The 17829-nt window shown below is 37.8% G+C and overlaps 1 protein-coding gene across 8 annotated transcripts in view; it reads right to left on the minus strand.

Moving 5' to 3' along the window:
• Nucleotides 1–17829, minus strand: part of YTHDC2 (YTH domain containing 2) — an 81029-nt gene that overhangs the window by 10516 nt on the left and 52684 nt on the right. For all 8 annotated transcript variants that reach the window (XM_033178892.1, XM_033178891.1, XM_033178898.1 and 5 more), the window contains 4 exons: nucleotides 17178–17383; nucleotides 16275–16470; nucleotides 3027–3136; nucleotides 1014–1306 (listed from right to left, as the gene is read on the minus strand). In XM_033178892.1, coding sequence (XP_033034783.1) covers nucleotides 1014–1306; nucleotides 3027–3136; nucleotides 16275–16470; nucleotides 17178–17383 — 805 coding nt within the window. The remainder of the gene's footprint in view (nucleotides 1–1013; nucleotides 1307–3026; nucleotides 3137–16274; nucleotides 16471–17177; nucleotides 17384–17829) is intronic.

The raw sequence follows: 17829 nt of genomic DNA on the forward strand, positions 1-17829 counted from the left end.
CTGATCAAAAAAAGGTACTAAAAACCCCACCTGATCCTTGAAAAACAGTAAGCATTATGTATTTTTTATGTTTCCATTGTTTCTATTTTCAGTTTAACTATAAAATCAAATTCTTATTATAGAGACTTTTCTACAGTATTGCCAAAACTAGCCTCATAGCCAAGAATGTTTTTTGTTATGAATTTTAACAAGGTGAAAACCTGATATAAAATAACTTAAATTTGATTCTAACAAACGTTTTTATAACCAGAAACACTTCTGAATCATGGCCAATGATTTACTGTAACCACTATCATATTATTGGAATATATTTTTTACATAAATAATTCAGTATGAAGTGTCTCATTAATATTCATAAACAAAAACAACACATTTAATTGCAAAAGAACAAAAGAAGAATTTGGCTAAATTATAACAGAAATGTTGTCATATGACAGTAAATTTGTTTATTATATGCCTCCCCTCAATCAAATGTAAATCCTCTGGAGGAGATCTTATCTGTTTTGTACACTTCTAGATCCCTCACACCAAGAACTGGCATTGCATGTGTCACTGACTGAAGTACTTTTCTGTAGGAATGCTAGTCAGCAGTACCGATATCTAGATAAGGCTTATAAGGAGGTTGTTCTTCTAAACGGCCATAGCCAGTACAGCTCAGGGTATCTAGGTAAAATGTTACTTCACATATATCAAGTAAAATATATAATCTTAAAATACCTATATATTTTTGAGAGATCCAATTCTAGAAATTAGATATTTTAACCTTTTCCTGACAAAGAGTTGCCTTATTAAATAACTGACAGATACCAACAGTTTAAAATTCATATTAACAATACTTAGAAGAATTAAGTTGGACAAGTAGAAAACTCTTTGCACGTTATTGCTACCTTTTCATGGATCTTAGATTATAAAAAAGTAATTTTTAAATATTATAAAAGCACATGATTATAAGATAAATAATTCATTTTCCTGAAGAAAAAGTGACCCACTTTGGTAAAATGTCATAAATTTACCTTTCTGCAGTAGTACACTCATCAGAAAATTCAGTATCTGCTGAACTTTTCCTACTATTATTTGACCTCCAAGAAGAGGCCAAAGGAAGCTCTTCTGAAGACATAGGCCTTGGCCTTTGACCAATCCCAGATGGTTGTTGTAAACCTGCAGACTGTTCTTCAGTGCTTAAAACAGCTATAATTGCTCTTATGGTAGCTTCATCAACTTGAGACCAAGGTTTAGATGGAGCTCTCATTCGGCGTAAAAATAAGCTATGCCACTTCTGTCTGAGCTGCAGCAATAAACTAGCTGCCTGTAACAGTTCAAATAGATACAAGCAAATGAATATCACATATGCAAAACACTTGTTTGATTAGTTTTCATTAGTTTGCAACTGTTTCCAATAAACATATTTCACATTTCATATAATTTACTACCAATTTCATTATTTTTAATGGGTGAATGAAATAAAATTTATTTATTATATTTTAGGCACTAAGACACAAAATCAAATTAAATAGTCTAATAAGAAAGACAGTAAACAATAGTTATGGTAGAGTGTGATTAATACTGGAAAAGTAGCAGCAGGGTAAATAAAAATATATGTAGTTCATAGTGTTATTTTAGTGCCTGTAGAACATCCAAATGATCATGTCCTGAAGGCAGCTGGATTCATAGAAAGGTCTAAGATACAGCTCTAAACTTGAAAGTCACCAGTTCGTAAATTATTGCAAAATATACACATAGAGGTAAAGTCTCCGGGGACTGTAGAGAGGGAGTAAGAAGATAAGAGTCAGACACAAAGTGCTAGACAACTTAAAATTTAAGGCACAAACACATACAGCGGGGTCTGTGAAACAACTAAGAAGGACTGACTACACAGAAAGAATTAAGAAAGATTAATGTTACAGTAACTAGTGACAAAGAATTTGGGGCAGGAGTAAGGAAGAAAATTGGTGAAGGGCAGGAGTACAAAAAGGAGGATATGGACAATAGTGATAAATAATATAGAGAGGTCACATTTATCCAGGACAGCAGACTGACTTTGATAATATGAAGGACACAGTTGACCCTGGCAAGTACAGTTTCAGTGAAGTGATGGATTGGTGGGAATGGAAGTGAGAGTGTAGTAGGTTGAAGTGATGAATGAATGGATACTAAAATAGTAAACTAGCCAGTGTTAACTACTGACAGCTTGGCGCCTCCCAAAAATGTATAGAGAATAATCTTGAACAGTAGAGATAGAATCAAGCGGAGGCTCTGTCACAAAAATTTGTAATTTGAAAAGAAACATTCCTCCTCCCTCAAACCCCCAATTCAGAAGTATATGAAAAAGAGAAAATAGTATGAAATCGTATCTTTCTCTCAGAAACATAGTTATACAAAATAAAGGGAGTTCCTGTGTACCCGATACTCAATACTTTCTTATATATCCAGAAATATTCAAGGATTACTGCTATAGTTAGAAGTTTTTGTCCCCTCCAAATCTTCATGTTGAAACTTAACCTCCAATGCAATAGTAATGGGAGGTGTTGGCCTTTGAGGGGTGACTGAGTCATGAGGGCTCTGGCTTCACAAATGGGACTAAGTATCCTTATAAAAGAGCTTGATGGAGGGAATTCATCCCCTCTTGCCCTTCTGCCTTTTGCCGTGTGAGGACACAGTATTCCTCCATTCTAGCGGAGGCAGGGTTCAGCAGCCCTCGCCTGATGTCAGCACCTTGATCTCAGACTTAACATCCTTCAGAACTGTGAGAAATAAATTTCTGTTCTTTATAAATTACTATAGCAGCAAAAACAGACTAAGACAATTACCTTGCTTAAATAATGAGCCACAATTAGGTTTTCCAAGTCCTCTGTTGGAATAAACCCCAATACAGAAAAGAATGAATGAGGTCCCTATGAAAACTGAAAAACAGCTGTATTCTCTGATACTAAGGGCTCAATAGTAAAGGAAAAATTTTTATCATACTATATATCAATTCACACTAACTGAATGAAAGAAATGTATTACACTACTTGAAAGCAACTTACCTCTGGCTCTAGTTTGAAATTGAGCCACTCATCAAGTTTCAAGGCTGCCAAATTAGCTGTAGTTTTGTCCTCCATTTCACTATCACTACTGTCATTGGGAATGCCATCCACTGTCCAAGTACATAATGAAAAAAAAAATCACTTTTACCTTCTTACATTATGGCAAAAAACTTAGAAGAATAAATATGCTTCATATACACAAACCTTCCTGACATACAACAATTTGTGTGGGAAGTTCTTCAAAGCCAAAAGATCACATATTAAATCTCAATATTTATTTAAAAGGAAAAAAAAAGGGACAATTTGAAGACTATAATCTCTCATCATGATGCAACAAAACAAAAAAGAAAAGAATATAAAATTTGAAGCACAATCTTTAATAACTGGATGAAAAAGAACATAATTCAAGGAAGGAATGACTACACTACATATCAAGAACTATGAAAGGTGCCCAACGCAATACTCTTATAAAGTCACAGCTAAATATATCTAAGAAAAATAGCATAAAACCCAAAGAATAGTAGAAGAAAATAGAAAATAAAAAAAGATGAATTAGAAAGACAAAATGATAATTAAAACTATAAGCCAGTTCTTTGTAAAGATTAATAGATAACCCTATGTAAATTTAATAAAGAAGAAAGCAAAAATCTATCTGCAAGATCAGGTGAAAATGAGATTATAAAAATTAATACAGAATGTATTATAAAATTAATATGAAATTGATATAGGCTAAAATATACAGTATGTATAAATAATAAATTTGAAATCTTCAAAGAAATTTATTATTTTCTACACGAAAATTACTAAAACTGAAAGTAGAGGAATTAGAAGAACCCAAATATATTTAAGGAAGAAATCAGAGATATCCTTAAAGAACATCAACAAAGAAATACAGAACACCAAGTCTCTCAATTTTGCATGGAATCAAATAATGACCATTCCTTTAATGAGACAAATCTAAACCTAAACCAAAACCTGATTAACACCTGAAAGCTACATACCAGAACATGTATGAACACACACCACACAAACCCCTACAGGTAAGCCTCACCAATGAAGAGAAATATAAGTTTTAAATAAAATGTTAGAAAAATATCCAGCAATGTAATAAATCACACTTAGTCCAAGGAAGGTTTATTTTTAGAATAAAATAACAGTTCTGTAAGAACATCTCTATACCACATCAATAGACTAAATAATTTCTGATTATATGAACAAATGCTCAAATGCTATTTAGTAAATTCAACAAATTTTTAACACACACACAAAAACAAAACAAACAAACAAAAAACCTTCTAAGCCAGGTTTGGTGACTCATGCCTATAGTCCCAGCTACTCAGGAGGCTAAGGTGGGAGGATCACTTGAGCCCTGGAGTTCAGGGTTACAGTGAGCTATGACTACTGCACCACTGCACTCCATCCTGAGTGACAGGGTGAAACCCTGTCTCTTAAAAACACACAAACACACGCACAGACACACACACACAAAACACTATTCCGTTATTTAAAAGGAACCTTTTGTTAAAATGAACATTATAATCAATAGTATAACTTTAGAATCTGAAACTTTAAAATTCAGTAAGACAAAATGGACCATTAATTCAGTTTTCTAATATCTTCAAAAAGAAATTAAAGGAATACATTTTGGTAATAAATGAAAGTATTACCACCTGAAGGTAATATAATTAAATAAATACAAAATCCAAAGGATTAATGAGTTTAGTAAAGTAACAAGGTACATAAAATATGTCTGCAATAATGTTTGTAAAGTTCAGCAAGAAAATTACACAAAGAGAATCCATTCACCATGACAACTGAAAACAGCAACAAAAGAATCTTAAGAATCCACTTAGGAAATATCCCCAACCTTTATAAAAGTTACCAAAAAATATATATTTTTTTAAGATAAATTTCTTTTTTTTTTTTTTTTTTTTGAGGCGGAGTCTCGCTCTGTCGCCCGGACTGGAGTGCAGTGGCCGGATCTCAGCTCACTGCAAGCTCCGTCTCCCAGGTTTACGCCATTCTCCTGCCTCAGCCTCCTGAGTAGCTGGGACTACAGGCGCCCGCCACCTCGCCCGGCTAGTTTTTGTATTTTTAGTAGAGACGGGGTTTCACCATGTTAGCCAGGATGGTCTCGATCTCCTGACCTCGTGATCCGCCCGTCTCGGCCTCCCAAAGTGCTGGGATTACAGGCTTGAGCCACCGCGCCGGCCAAGATAAATTTCAAATAAGGCATGGCTAAATAAAAGATACTACATTTCCTGGATGGAAACATTAAATTAACATACAAAAAGAGGCCTAGGTGTGGTGGCTCACGCCTATAATCCCAACATTTTGGGAGGCCGGGGTGAGCAGATTGTTTGAGCGCAGGAGCTCAAGATCAGCCTGGGCAACATGGCGAAACCCATCTCTACAAAAAGTATGAACATTAGCCAGGCATGGTGATGTGTGCCTTTAGTCCCAACTACTAGGGAGACTGAGGTGGGAGAACCACTTGAGCCTGGGAGACAGAGGTTGCAATAGGCTGTAACTACACCACTGTACTTCAGCCGGAGGGACAGACCAAGACCCTGTCTCAAACAAACAAACAAACAAACACAAAAGAACTGTTGTTTGCAAAAGGATTACAAGAAGATGACTAATGAATATTCATTATTTAAAAAAATAGGTAAGATTATCAAACAATAGTTCAATAACAGAAAGGCAGTAAAGAGTCACAGCTAGAGTTTCTACTACCAGATATAAGAATTTATTTATTTATTTTTATTTATTTATTTATTTTTTTTTTGAGACGGAGTCTTGCTCTGTCGCCCGGACTGGAGTGCAGTGGCCGGATCTCAGCTCACTGCAAGCTCTGCCTCCCGGGTTCACGCCATTCTCCTGCCTCAGCCTCCGGAGTGGCTGGGACTACAGGCGCCCGCCACCTCGCCCGGCTAGATTTTTGTATTTTTTTAGTAGAGACGGGGTTTCACCATGTTAGCCAGGATGGTCTCGATCTCCTGACCTCGTGATCCGCCCGTCTCGGCCTCCCAAAGTGCTGGGATTACAGGCTTGAGCCACCGCGCCCGGCCAAGATAAATTTCAAATAAGGCATGGCTAAATAAAAGATACTACATTTCCTGGATGGAAACATTAAATTAACATACAAAAAGAGGCCTAGGTGTGGTGGCTCACGCCTATAATCCCAACATTTTGGGAGGCCGGGGTGAGCAGATGTTTGAGCGCAGGAGCTCAAGATCAGCCTGGGCAACATGGCGAAACCCATCTCTACAAAAAGTATGAACATTAGCCAGGCATGGTGATGTGTGCCTTTAGTCCCAACTACTAGGGAGACTGAGGTGGGAGAACCACTTGAGCCTGGGAGACAGAGGTTGCAATAGGCTGTAACTACACCACTGTACTTCAGCCGGAGGGACAGACCAAGACCCTGTCTCAAACAAACAAACAAACAAACACAAAAGAACTGTTGTTTGCAAAAGGATTACAAGAAGATGACTAATGAATATTCATTATTTAAAAAAATAGGTAAGATTATCAAACAATAGTTCAATAACAGAAAGGCAGTAAAGAGTCACAGCTAGAGTTTCTACTACCAGATATAAGAATTTATTTATTTATTTTTTTTTGAGACGGAGTCTCGCTCTGTCGCCCGGACTGGAGTGCAGTGGCCGGATCTCAGCTCACTGCAAGCTCCGCCTCCCGGGTTCACGCCATTCTCCTGCCTCAGCCTCCGGAGTGGCTGGGACTACAGGCGCCCGCCACCTCGCCCGGCTAGATTTTTGTATTTTTTTAGTAGAGACGGGGTTTCACCGTGTTAGCCAGGATGGTCTCGATCTCCTGACCTCGTGATCCGCACGTCTCGGCCTCCCAAAGTGCTGGGATTACAGGCTTGAGCCACCGCGCCCGGCCAAGAATTTATTAAACAAAAATACTAAACAAGAAGGCGCAATATAAAGGCAGAAATGTAAAGGAACAGAGTATACAAAAAGGTTAAAGATATCAAATTTAATATGCAATCATGCAAGCTTTCTAAAGGAGGATATATAAGAACTACCTAATAAATTGTACAGATGAGGGGAAAGCACTTGGAAAAACTTAGATCTTTGTTTTAAGTCAGAATCAACACAACACGGTTTAAAAAATCTTAAAAATCAAATTATAGAAAACAAAAACAATAATTATATCAATGGAAGGATGAAATTTTCTCAGTTTTGAAAGTGAATAGTATAGGAAAAGATTATTCAGTTTAAATACACAGCAATCAAAACTCAGAACTCAAAATACGTAACACTAAAATGAATAACAGATTGAACTGAACATGATAGAAAAAATATTAATAATATCTTTAAATTATAAAGCTATCATTCAAATTTTTGAGTAAAATACCAGTTTTTACTGATTCAGACTGACTAGGCATACAAATCAACCAAATAAATGGGTAGAAGATGAAAAAAAAACTCAACTAAAGGGAAATATAAAGAAATGCATGGAGAGTTATTTCTGACAGAAATAAAAAGAGCAAATGAAGGAATCTTTAAATATTTTATCTTTAAAACCAACACCAAATGATGGCATAGTTGCCATGAAATTCACTCTCAATGGTGCTAATATGGTTGAGTATGGAGGAAGAACCATAAATAATATCTATACATTTTTATAAATTCCCACTTCAAAAAGTTTTATCACAAAGAAAATATTAAATGCATTAAAGCAAAAGGACACATAGATGAAGATGTCAATGTAGCAATGCCCCATAATCTCATAAATTATCAATCATACTATTTCTACTCTCTTCATACAAACTTAATGCCCTCAGTCTCTCAAAGCACATTCAATAGAGCTAATCACTCCCTTCTTGAAACAGATTTACCTCCAACACTGAACCACTCTTTCTTCCGCTACTCAAATGTATACATTCTCTTTGGGAAACCCATTCTCATGTCTATAAATATCATTTACAAGCTGATGACTTCCAAATTTGTATTGCTAGCCCAGACATCTTCCCTGAGCTCCAGAAATGCATATCCAACTGCTTCCTGAAAAAAAAAATTTACTTAGAATGTCTTAGCCATCTCAAACTTAACATGTCTAAAAAGAACCCTTAATTTCTCCCCTACACAACTTGCTCTTTGCAGTTTTCTGAATCTCAAATGAGTGACAAGCCACTATAACCAAAATCTGAGAATTGACTCCTCCCTTTCCCTTACTACCCACATTCAATCTAGCAGTTACTAGTACCTTCAAAATAATTTTATATCTACTTCTCTTCATATCCACAATCACTATCCTATCTCTGAGCCATGATCTTCTGTTAGAAGACCACTGCAAAAGCCTCCTACCTGCCTCCACTCTTCTATTCTTGTAATTACTCCTGTAATTCATGCCCTTAGCCAAAATGACCTTTTGGAACATACCACATCATGTCATTCCTTCAACTTTTAATGGCTTCCTTTTCTTTGCATTTCTATGGCCTACAAGTCCATGCTTTCCTTTCAACCTTATTGTTGCCCTCTTCCATTGACCAACGCACTCCAATCACACAGCCTTTCTGTCAATTCCTAGATCATTTCCTAGCACAGACTCTTGGGGCTTTCCCTCTTTCTCTACCTGCAGCCCATTTCTGCTTCTTTCATGTGGCTGGCTCTTCTCATATTGTAGGTCTCAATTTAAGTCTTCTCAGAAAAACTTGTTTAGGCTTCCTTTCAAGTAGGTCACCTCTAAGGCAGTCTTCTTTGTATTTTCTTAATAGTATCATGCAGATAATTTATTTTTTACTGTCTAACCTCACTGCTGTGTAAATTCCTAAGGACAGACACACTCTATTATACCTTCAATGCCTAGCATAGTACCTGACATATAGTAGGTACTAAATATTTGCTGAATCACTAAATAGCAAATAATTTGAAATCATCAAGATGTCCAACTATGAAGGAACATTTTAAATGTGTTATGCCAAGGGATCAATCAAAGATGGCTTATTAGAAGCAGCTGCAGTCTGCAGCACTCACAAAGAGGAATGAAAAGGCACAATGAATTCAGCACCTTCAACTGAAAATATCCAGGTTCTCATATTCGGACTGACTAGGCATACAAATCAACCCATAGAGAATGAAGAAAAGTAGGTGAAGGCGACGGCTCACCCAGGAGCAGCACAGAGCCAAAGGAACCCCCACACCCAGCCAAGGGAAGCAGTGAGTGATTACATGACCCCTCCCGGGAAACCATGTTCTCCCATGGATCTTTGCAACCTGTGAATCAGGAGATCCCTTCCTGAGCCCATGCCACAGATCTGTATGGAGTCTCGGCAGAGCAGCCACTCAAGGCACACACAGAAACCTAGGAGTTTTACATACTCTGGCCCTGGGATCCCTAGCAAGGCAGGAAATCTGTTTGTACATATCCCTAGAAAGGGGGCTGAATCCAGGAAGCCAAGCAGCATCATTTCGTGGGATCCACTTCCATGGCACCTCACCAATTACAACCAACTGGCTTGGAATCCCCACCAGCCAACAGCAGTGGGTTGGTCAGTCTGAGATGGGGCCGAGTTACCGGGGGAGGGGTGGCTGCCATCTTTGTGGTTTGGTCAACTCAGCCACTCCAGCCTGATGGCTATACAGGCAGTCTGGATCAGGAAGGGTTCCCACCAATGCAGCACACCTGCTGTATCAAAAAGCAGCCAGACTGCTTCTTTGTACAGGTCCCTGATCTCATTCCTCCTGACTGGGTAAGACCTCAGAATGGGGGCCTCCAGTCACCTCCTACAGGTGCATGCGGGCCAGCAATAGGTCAATAACCCCCTGGGACAGAACTTCCAGAAGAAGGAGCTGGTTTCCATCTTTGCTGTTTTGCAGACTTCACTGGTGATACCTCCATGTATGGGAAAAACTGAGACAACTGAGGTCCAGAGGAGAGCCCCAGCAAACCACACCAGCCCCATGGTAGAGTGGCCTGACTCTAAAAGAAAACAAACAGAAAACAACAAAAACAACATCAACAGAAAAGACTCCACAAAAACCTCATTCAAAGGTCAGCATCCTCAAAGATCAAAGGTAGATAAGACCACAAAGGTGAGAAATAATGCAAAAATGTTGAAAACTCAAAAAGCCAGAATGCCTCTTCTCCTCCAAATGATTGTGATACCTCTCTAGCAAGGGCACAGTACTGGGCTGAGGCTGAGATGGCTGAAATGACAGAATTAGGCTTCAGAAGGTGGGTAATTACAGACTTCGCTGAGCTAAAGAAACATGTTGTAACCCAATGCAAAGAAGCTAAGAATCATGATAAAACAATACAGGAGCTAACAGCCAGTTTAGAGAAGAACATAACCAACCTGATGGAGCTGAAAAACACAACATGAGAACTTCACAATGCAATCAAAAGTATCAATAGCAGCACTGATCAAGCAGAGGAAAGAACCTCAGAGCTTGAAGACTATCTTTCTGACATAAGACAGGCAGACAAGAATAGAGAAAAAAGAACAAAAAACAAACGAACAAAACCTCTGAGAAATACGGGATTATTTAAAGAGACTGAACCTAGAACTGACTGGGATAGCAGAAAAATACCAGAGAACAGAACCAAGTTGGAAAACATACTTCAGGATATCATCCAGGAGAACTTCCCTAACCTAGCAAGACAGGCCAACATTTAAATTCAGGAAATCCAGAGAACCCTAGTATAATACTCCATGAGAAGATCAACCCCAAGACAAAAAATCATCAGATTCTCCAAGGTCTAAATTAAAGAAAAAATGTTAAGGGCAGCCAGAGAGAAAGGCCAGGTCACATACAAAGGGAAGCCCAACAGACTAACAGTAGTCTCAGAGGAAACCCTACAAGCCAGAAGAGATTGGGGGCTGATATTCAACACTCTTAAAGAAAAGAATTCCAACCCAGAATTTCATATCCAGTCAAACTAAGCTTTGTAAGTGAAGGACAAATAAGATCCCTTTCAGACAATCAAATGCTGAGGATATGTGTCACCACCAGACCTGCCTTGCAAGAGCTCCTGAAGGAAACACTAAATATGAAAGGGAAAAACCATTACCAGCCACTACAAAAACACACGGAAGTACACAGACCAGTAACACTACGAAGCAACTACATAAACAAGTCTGCAAAATAATCAGGTAGCATCATGATGACAGAATCAAATTCACACATAAAAATACCTAACCTTAAAAGTAACCTTAAACATAAATGGGGTAAATGCTCCAATTAAAAGGCACAGAATGGCAAACTGGATAAAGAGCCAAGACCCATGGGTATGCTGTCTTCAAGAGACCCATCTCACATGCAAAGTCACATATAGGCTCAAAAGAAAGGGAAGGAGGAAAATTTACCAAGCAAATGGAAAACAGAAAAAGGCAGTGGTTGCAATCCTAGTTTCTGATGAAACACACTTTAAACCAATAAAGATCAAAGAAGGGCATTACACAGTAGTAAAGGGTTCAATTCAACAAAGAGAACTAATGATCCTAAATATATATGCACCTAATACAGGAGCACCCAGATTCATAAAACAAGTTCTTAGAGACCTACAAAGAGACTTAAACTCCCATACAATAATAGTGGGAGACTTTAACATCCCACAGACAACATTAGACAGATTATCAAGACAGAAAATTAATAAAGATATTCAGGACCTGAACTCAGCTCTGGATCAAGTGGACCTGATAGATATCTACAGAACTCTCTACCCAAAAACAAGAAGAGAATATACATTCTTCTCATCACTACATGGCATTTACTCTAAAATTGACCACATAATTGGAAGCAAAACACTCTTCAGCAAATGTAAAAGAAGTAAAATCATAACAGTCTATCAGACCACAGCACAATCAAATTAGAACACAAGACTAAGACATTCACTCAGAACCACACAACTACATGGAAACTGAACAACCTGCTCTTGAATGACTCTTGGGTAAATAATGAAATTAAGGCAGAAATCAAGAAGTTCTTTGAAACTAATGAGAACAAAGAGACAATGTACCACAATCTCTGGGACACAGTTAAAACAGTGTTAAGAGGGAACTTCACAGCACTAAATGAACACATCAAAAAGCTAGAAAGATTTCAAGTTAACAACCTAACATCTCAATTTAAAAAATTAGAGAACCAAGAGCAAACAAACCCAAGCTAGCAGAAGACATGAAATAACTAATATCAGAGCAGAAGTGAAGCAGATAGAGACAGGAAAAACCCTCCAAAAAAATCAGCAAATCAAAAAGCTGGTTCTTTCTAAAAATCAATAAAACAGACTGCTAGCTAGATTAATAAAGAAGAAAAGAGACAAGAATAAAATAAATACAATAAAAAATGATACAAGAGAGCTCACCACTGACCCCACGGGAATACAAACTACCATCATAGAATACTATAAACGCCTCTATGCAAATAAACTGGAAAATCTAGAAGAAAGAGATAAATTCCTGGACACATACATACTCCCGAGACTGAACCAGAAAGAAGCTGAATCCCTGAATAGACCAATAACAAGTTCTGAAATTGAGGCAGTAATAAAGAGCCTACCAACCAAAAAAAGCCCGACCAGATGGATTTACAGCTGAATTCTACCAGAAGTACAAAGAGGAGTTGATACCCTTTCTTTTGAAACTATTGCAAACAACTGAAAAGGAGGGAATCCTCCATAACTCATTCTGTAAGATCAGCATCATCCTGATACCAAAGCCTGACAGAGATACAACAAAAAAAGAAAACTTCAGGCCAATATCCCTGATGAATATCAATGCAAAAATTCTCAATAAAATACAGGCAAACCAAATACAGCAGCACATCTAAAGGCTTGTCCACCACAATCAAGTTGGCTTCATCCCTGGGATGCAAGGATGGTTCAACATATGCAAATCAATAAATGTAATTCATCACATAAACAAATCTAAAGACAAAAACCACATGATTATCTCAATAGACGCAGAAAAGGCCTTCAATAAAGTTCAACATCTCTTCGTGTTATAAACTCCCAATAAACTAGGTGGTAAAGGAACATATCTCAAAATAATAAGAGCTATTTATGACAAACCCACAGCCAATATCATACTGAATGGGCAAAAGCAGGAAGCATTCCCCTTGAAAACTGTCACAAGACAAGGATATTCTCTCTCACCACTCTTACTCAACACAGGATTGGAAGTTCAGGCCCAGGAAATCAGGCCAGAGAAAAAAATGAAGAGTATTCAGGCTGGGTGGGTGCAGTGGCTTGTGCCTATAATCCAGCGCTTTGGGAGGCCAAGGTGGCAGATCACTTGAAGTCAGGAGTTTGAGACCTGCCTGGCCAACACTGTGAAATGTTATCTCTACTAAAAATACAAAAAACATTAGTGGAGTGTGGTGGCAGGCATCTGTAATCCCAGCTACTCCGGAGGCTGAGGCAGGAGAATCACTTGAACCCAGAAGGCAGAGGTTGCAGTTGAGCTGAGATCATGCCGCTGCACTCCAACCTGGGTGGCAGAGTGAGCCTCCATCTCAAAAAAAATAAATAAAGCATATTCAAATAGGAAAAGAGGAAGTCAAATTATCTTTGTTTGTAGTTGACATGATCATACATCTAGAAAACCCACTGTCTCAGTCCAAAAGCTTCTTAAACTGATAAGCAGCTTCAGTAAAGTATCAGGATATAAAATCAATGTGCAAAAATTGCTAGCATTCCTATATACCAACAACAGGAAAGCAGAGAGCCAAATCATGAATGAACTCACATTCACAATTGGTACAAAAAGAATAAAATACCTAGGAAAAGCAAGCATAGTAGCTCATGCCTGTATTTGCAGCACTTTGGGAGGCTGAGGCAGGCAGATGGATCACCTTGAGGTCTGGTGTTCAAGATCACCCTGCCCAACATGGTGAAACCCTGTCTCTAGTAAAAATACAAAAATTAGCCAGGCATTGTGGCACGTGCCTATAATTCCAGCTACTCAGGAGTCTCAGGCAGGAGAACTGCTTGAACCCAGGAGGCAGAGGTTGCAGTGAGCTGAAATTGTGCCACTGCACTCCGGCCTGGGTGACAGAGCAGGACTCCATCTCAAAAACATGAAATAATACAAAATAAAAAAATACCTAGGAATATAGCTAATAAGGGAAGTGAAGGACCTATTCAAAGAGAGCTACATATCACTGCTCAAAGAAATCAGAGAGGACATAAACAAATGGAAAAACATTCCATGCTCATGGATAGGAACAATCAATATCATGAAAATGGCCATACTGCCCAGAGAAAGTTACAGATTCAATGCCACTCCCATTATACTACCACTGACATTCTTCACACACTTACAAGAAATGATTTCAAATTCATATGGAACCAAAAAAAGAGACCATATAGCCAAGACAATCCTAAGCAAAAAGAACAAAGTTGAGGCATCACACTACCTGACTTCAAACTATACTACAGGGCTACATTAGCCAAGACAGCATGGTACTGGTACAAGAACACACACAGAGAACAGTGGAACAGAATAGAGAACTGAGAAATAAGACCACACACCTACAACCATCTAATCTTCGACAAACCTGACAAAAACAAGCAACGAGGAAAAGACTCCTTATTTAACAAATGGTGCTGGAAGAACCAGCTAGCTATATGCAGAAAATTGAAACTGGGCCCCTTCCTAACACCTTCTACAAAAATTAACTCACGATGGATTAAAGATTTAAATGTAAAACCCTAAACCATAAAAACCCTGAAGAAAATTTAGGCAATACCATTCAGGGCATAGGCACAGACAAAAACACCAAAAGCAATTGCAACAAAAGCAAAAATTGACAAATGGGATCTAATAAACTAAAGAGTTTCTGCACAGCAAAAGAAACAACTATCACCATAGGAAACAGAATGGGAGAAAATTTTTGCAATCTATCCATCTGACAAAGGTCTAATATCCAGAGTCTACAAGGAACTTAAGCAAATTTATAAGAAAAAACAGCCCATTAAAAAGTGGGCAAAGGACATGAACAGACACTTCTCAAAAGAAGACGTACATGTGGCCAACAAACATGAAAAAAAGCTCAACATCACTGATCATTACCGAAATGCAATTCAAAACCACAATGAGATACCATCTCATGCCAGTCAGAATGGTTATTATTAAAAATTCAAAAAACAACATGCTGGTGCAGTTGCGGAGGAAAAGGAACACTTTTACACTACTGGTGGGAGTGTAAATTAATTCAACCACTGTGGGAGACAGCAGGGTGATTCCTCAAAGATCTAGAGGCAAAAACATCATTTCTGGGTAAATACCCAAAGGAATATAAATCATTATATTATAAAGACACGTACACTTGTATGTTCAGTGCATTCACAATAGCAAAGACATGCCCATCAATGATAGGCTAGATAAAGAAAATATGGTACATATACACCATGGGATACTATGCAGCCATAAAAAGGAATTAGATCATGTCCTTTGCAGGGACATGGATGGAGTTGGAAGCCATTATCCTCAGCAAACTAATGCAGGAACAAAAAAACAAACACTGCATGTTCTTACTTATAAGTGGGAGCTGAATGATGAGAACATATGGACACAGAGAGGGGAACACCACACACTGGGGCCTGCTGGGGGTGTGTGGTAGTGGGGAGGGAGAACATCAGGAAGAATAGCTAATGGACACTGACCTTGATAGATACATGATGGCATGATCTGTGCAGCAAACCACCATGGCACATGTTTACCTATGCAACAAACCTGCACATCTTGCAAATGTATCCCTGAACTTAAAATAAAAGTTGAAGGAAAAAACTGCATTATGCCACTTGTGTGATACACTATTTTGCAGTCATTAATATGAAATACTAAAAATATTTTTGATATCTCTAATGAAAATAACAAAATATAAAATAACAGTTTGGGTGACATAATTTAAAATACATAAACATGTAGAAAAAATATAACATTAAAAAGTGTTAGCATGAGAAAAGTGAGATTATAGGTGGCTATCCTTATTTCTTTTACAATTACCTTTATTTATGTTAAACAATCATTTAAATTCAAGTGGAAAAGAAAAATTTCTTCCCAACAGCAAGATTAATAAAAAATGCACAAATCAACATCGAGTTACCTTATAAATTTCAAAAACAGTAGTATAACTTAGTATTTCCTAATTAGTCTTAGTATATCAAAATAGAGCTGCTACTATATAAATTTTTATAATTTCATCATTTGGTTTAGTAAAAAAAAAAAAATTCATTTCAAATAGATTTTTATTTCCTTCGTAATACATTTACCTCTAAAGGACGAAGGTTCCTGAAGAGCATTACTTGCCAATCTAGCTGGTCCACAGAATACCAATATAGTGACAGGTGTCACTGCTGAACAACATCTAATATTAGCTATTCTATGGGCTCTGGTCATTTCATCATAAATAAGCCAATCTGTGGGCAGTGCCTTAATTGCTGCAGCTTGGCCATTGGCTGGAGGAATCTATTAAGAAAATAAATTTTAAAAAATTGTTAATTGTGTTTATCACCTAGTTTACTGGAAATACTTTTAAAATGTAAAAAGTCTCTCAGTGAAATAGATGATGTATATTAGTACCTAAGCAAAAATTAAAACAAGTCATTGCTCATGTAGTTTGTACAAAAATACTCATTACTTAACACATTACCTTTTCCAACTCTAAGATTTATAAGTTTTGTTCCAATATTATATATATACACACACATATATATACACACGCACACATACATATATATAAAACTTACTAATTTCTTTTTTTTTTTTTTTTTTTGTTTGTTTGAGACGGAGTCTCGCTCTGTCACCCGGGCTGGAGTGCAGTGGCTGGATCTCAGCTCACTGCAAGCTCCGCCTCCCGGGTTTACGCCATTCTCCTGCCTCAGCCTCCTGAGTAGCTGGGACTACAGGCGCCAGCCACCTCGCCCGGCTAGCTTTTTGTATTTTTTAGTAGAGACGGGGTTTCACCGTGTTAGCCAGGATGGTCTCGAACTCCTGACCTCGTGATCCGCCTGTCTCGGCCTCCCAAAGTGCTGGGGTTACAGGCTTGAGCCACCGTGCCCGGCCAAAACTTACTAATTTCTTAAAGCAGGCAGGTATTTGGAGCATTTTCCATTGACAGTCAACTATCTAAATTAGTTTCACCTCAAAACCCAAGAGCATTCAAAATATTTTACCTTTTTATATTGAGGCTGACTGAGAACTGAAGCAGGATGAAATCGTACTTTTTTCTCCTTTGGCCCTGTCAACACTAGATTCTCTCTGTCCACATGGACTAAATTAGGATACATGCCTGCCACCAATGCAGCTTTAACTACAGCCCAATTCTCAGAGTTTGTGTTAACATCTCGAATGTCACCACCACCTCGTGCTCTAACAAAACCTAGAGAGAGGAAAAAAAAAAAACACACCAACTTTTTCTATTTGCAAAAGATATTTTTGTGTATTTTTTCCAAAAGCTTGTACAACTCATGTAAATGTTGTGATATTCAAATTTCACAATAATTAATAGAATCTCCTCTGGAAATTGTTTAAAATATGAACCACTACCCCCGGTCCCACCAAAATAGATACAGAACCAACATTCTAGGGAAGTGTAGATCTGCTCAGGTTAGAGTAAGTATAAGAATCATTGGGGGCTTAAATTTTTTTAAATGCACATTCTTGCAATACAGTTCTTCATAATCTGCTGGCAGAACAAACTAAATTCATAGCTGCAAACCCAAACCATTCTTCTGATTGTTATTAACTACATTTTGGTTACGACAGATACTAATTCTGTAGATGAAGTCAAGTAAATATATGGTAATTTTTGCTTGAGTTTCGAAA

This window comes from Trachypithecus francoisi, unplaced genomic scaffold (genome assembly GCF_009764315.1).
Source record: "Trachypithecus francoisi isolate TF-2019V2 unplaced genomic scaffold, Tfra_2.0 Lachesis_group2, whole genome shotgun sequence".
NCBI classification, from domain to species: Eukaryota; Metazoa; Chordata; class Mammalia; order Primates; family Cercopithecidae; genus Trachypithecus; species Trachypithecus francoisi.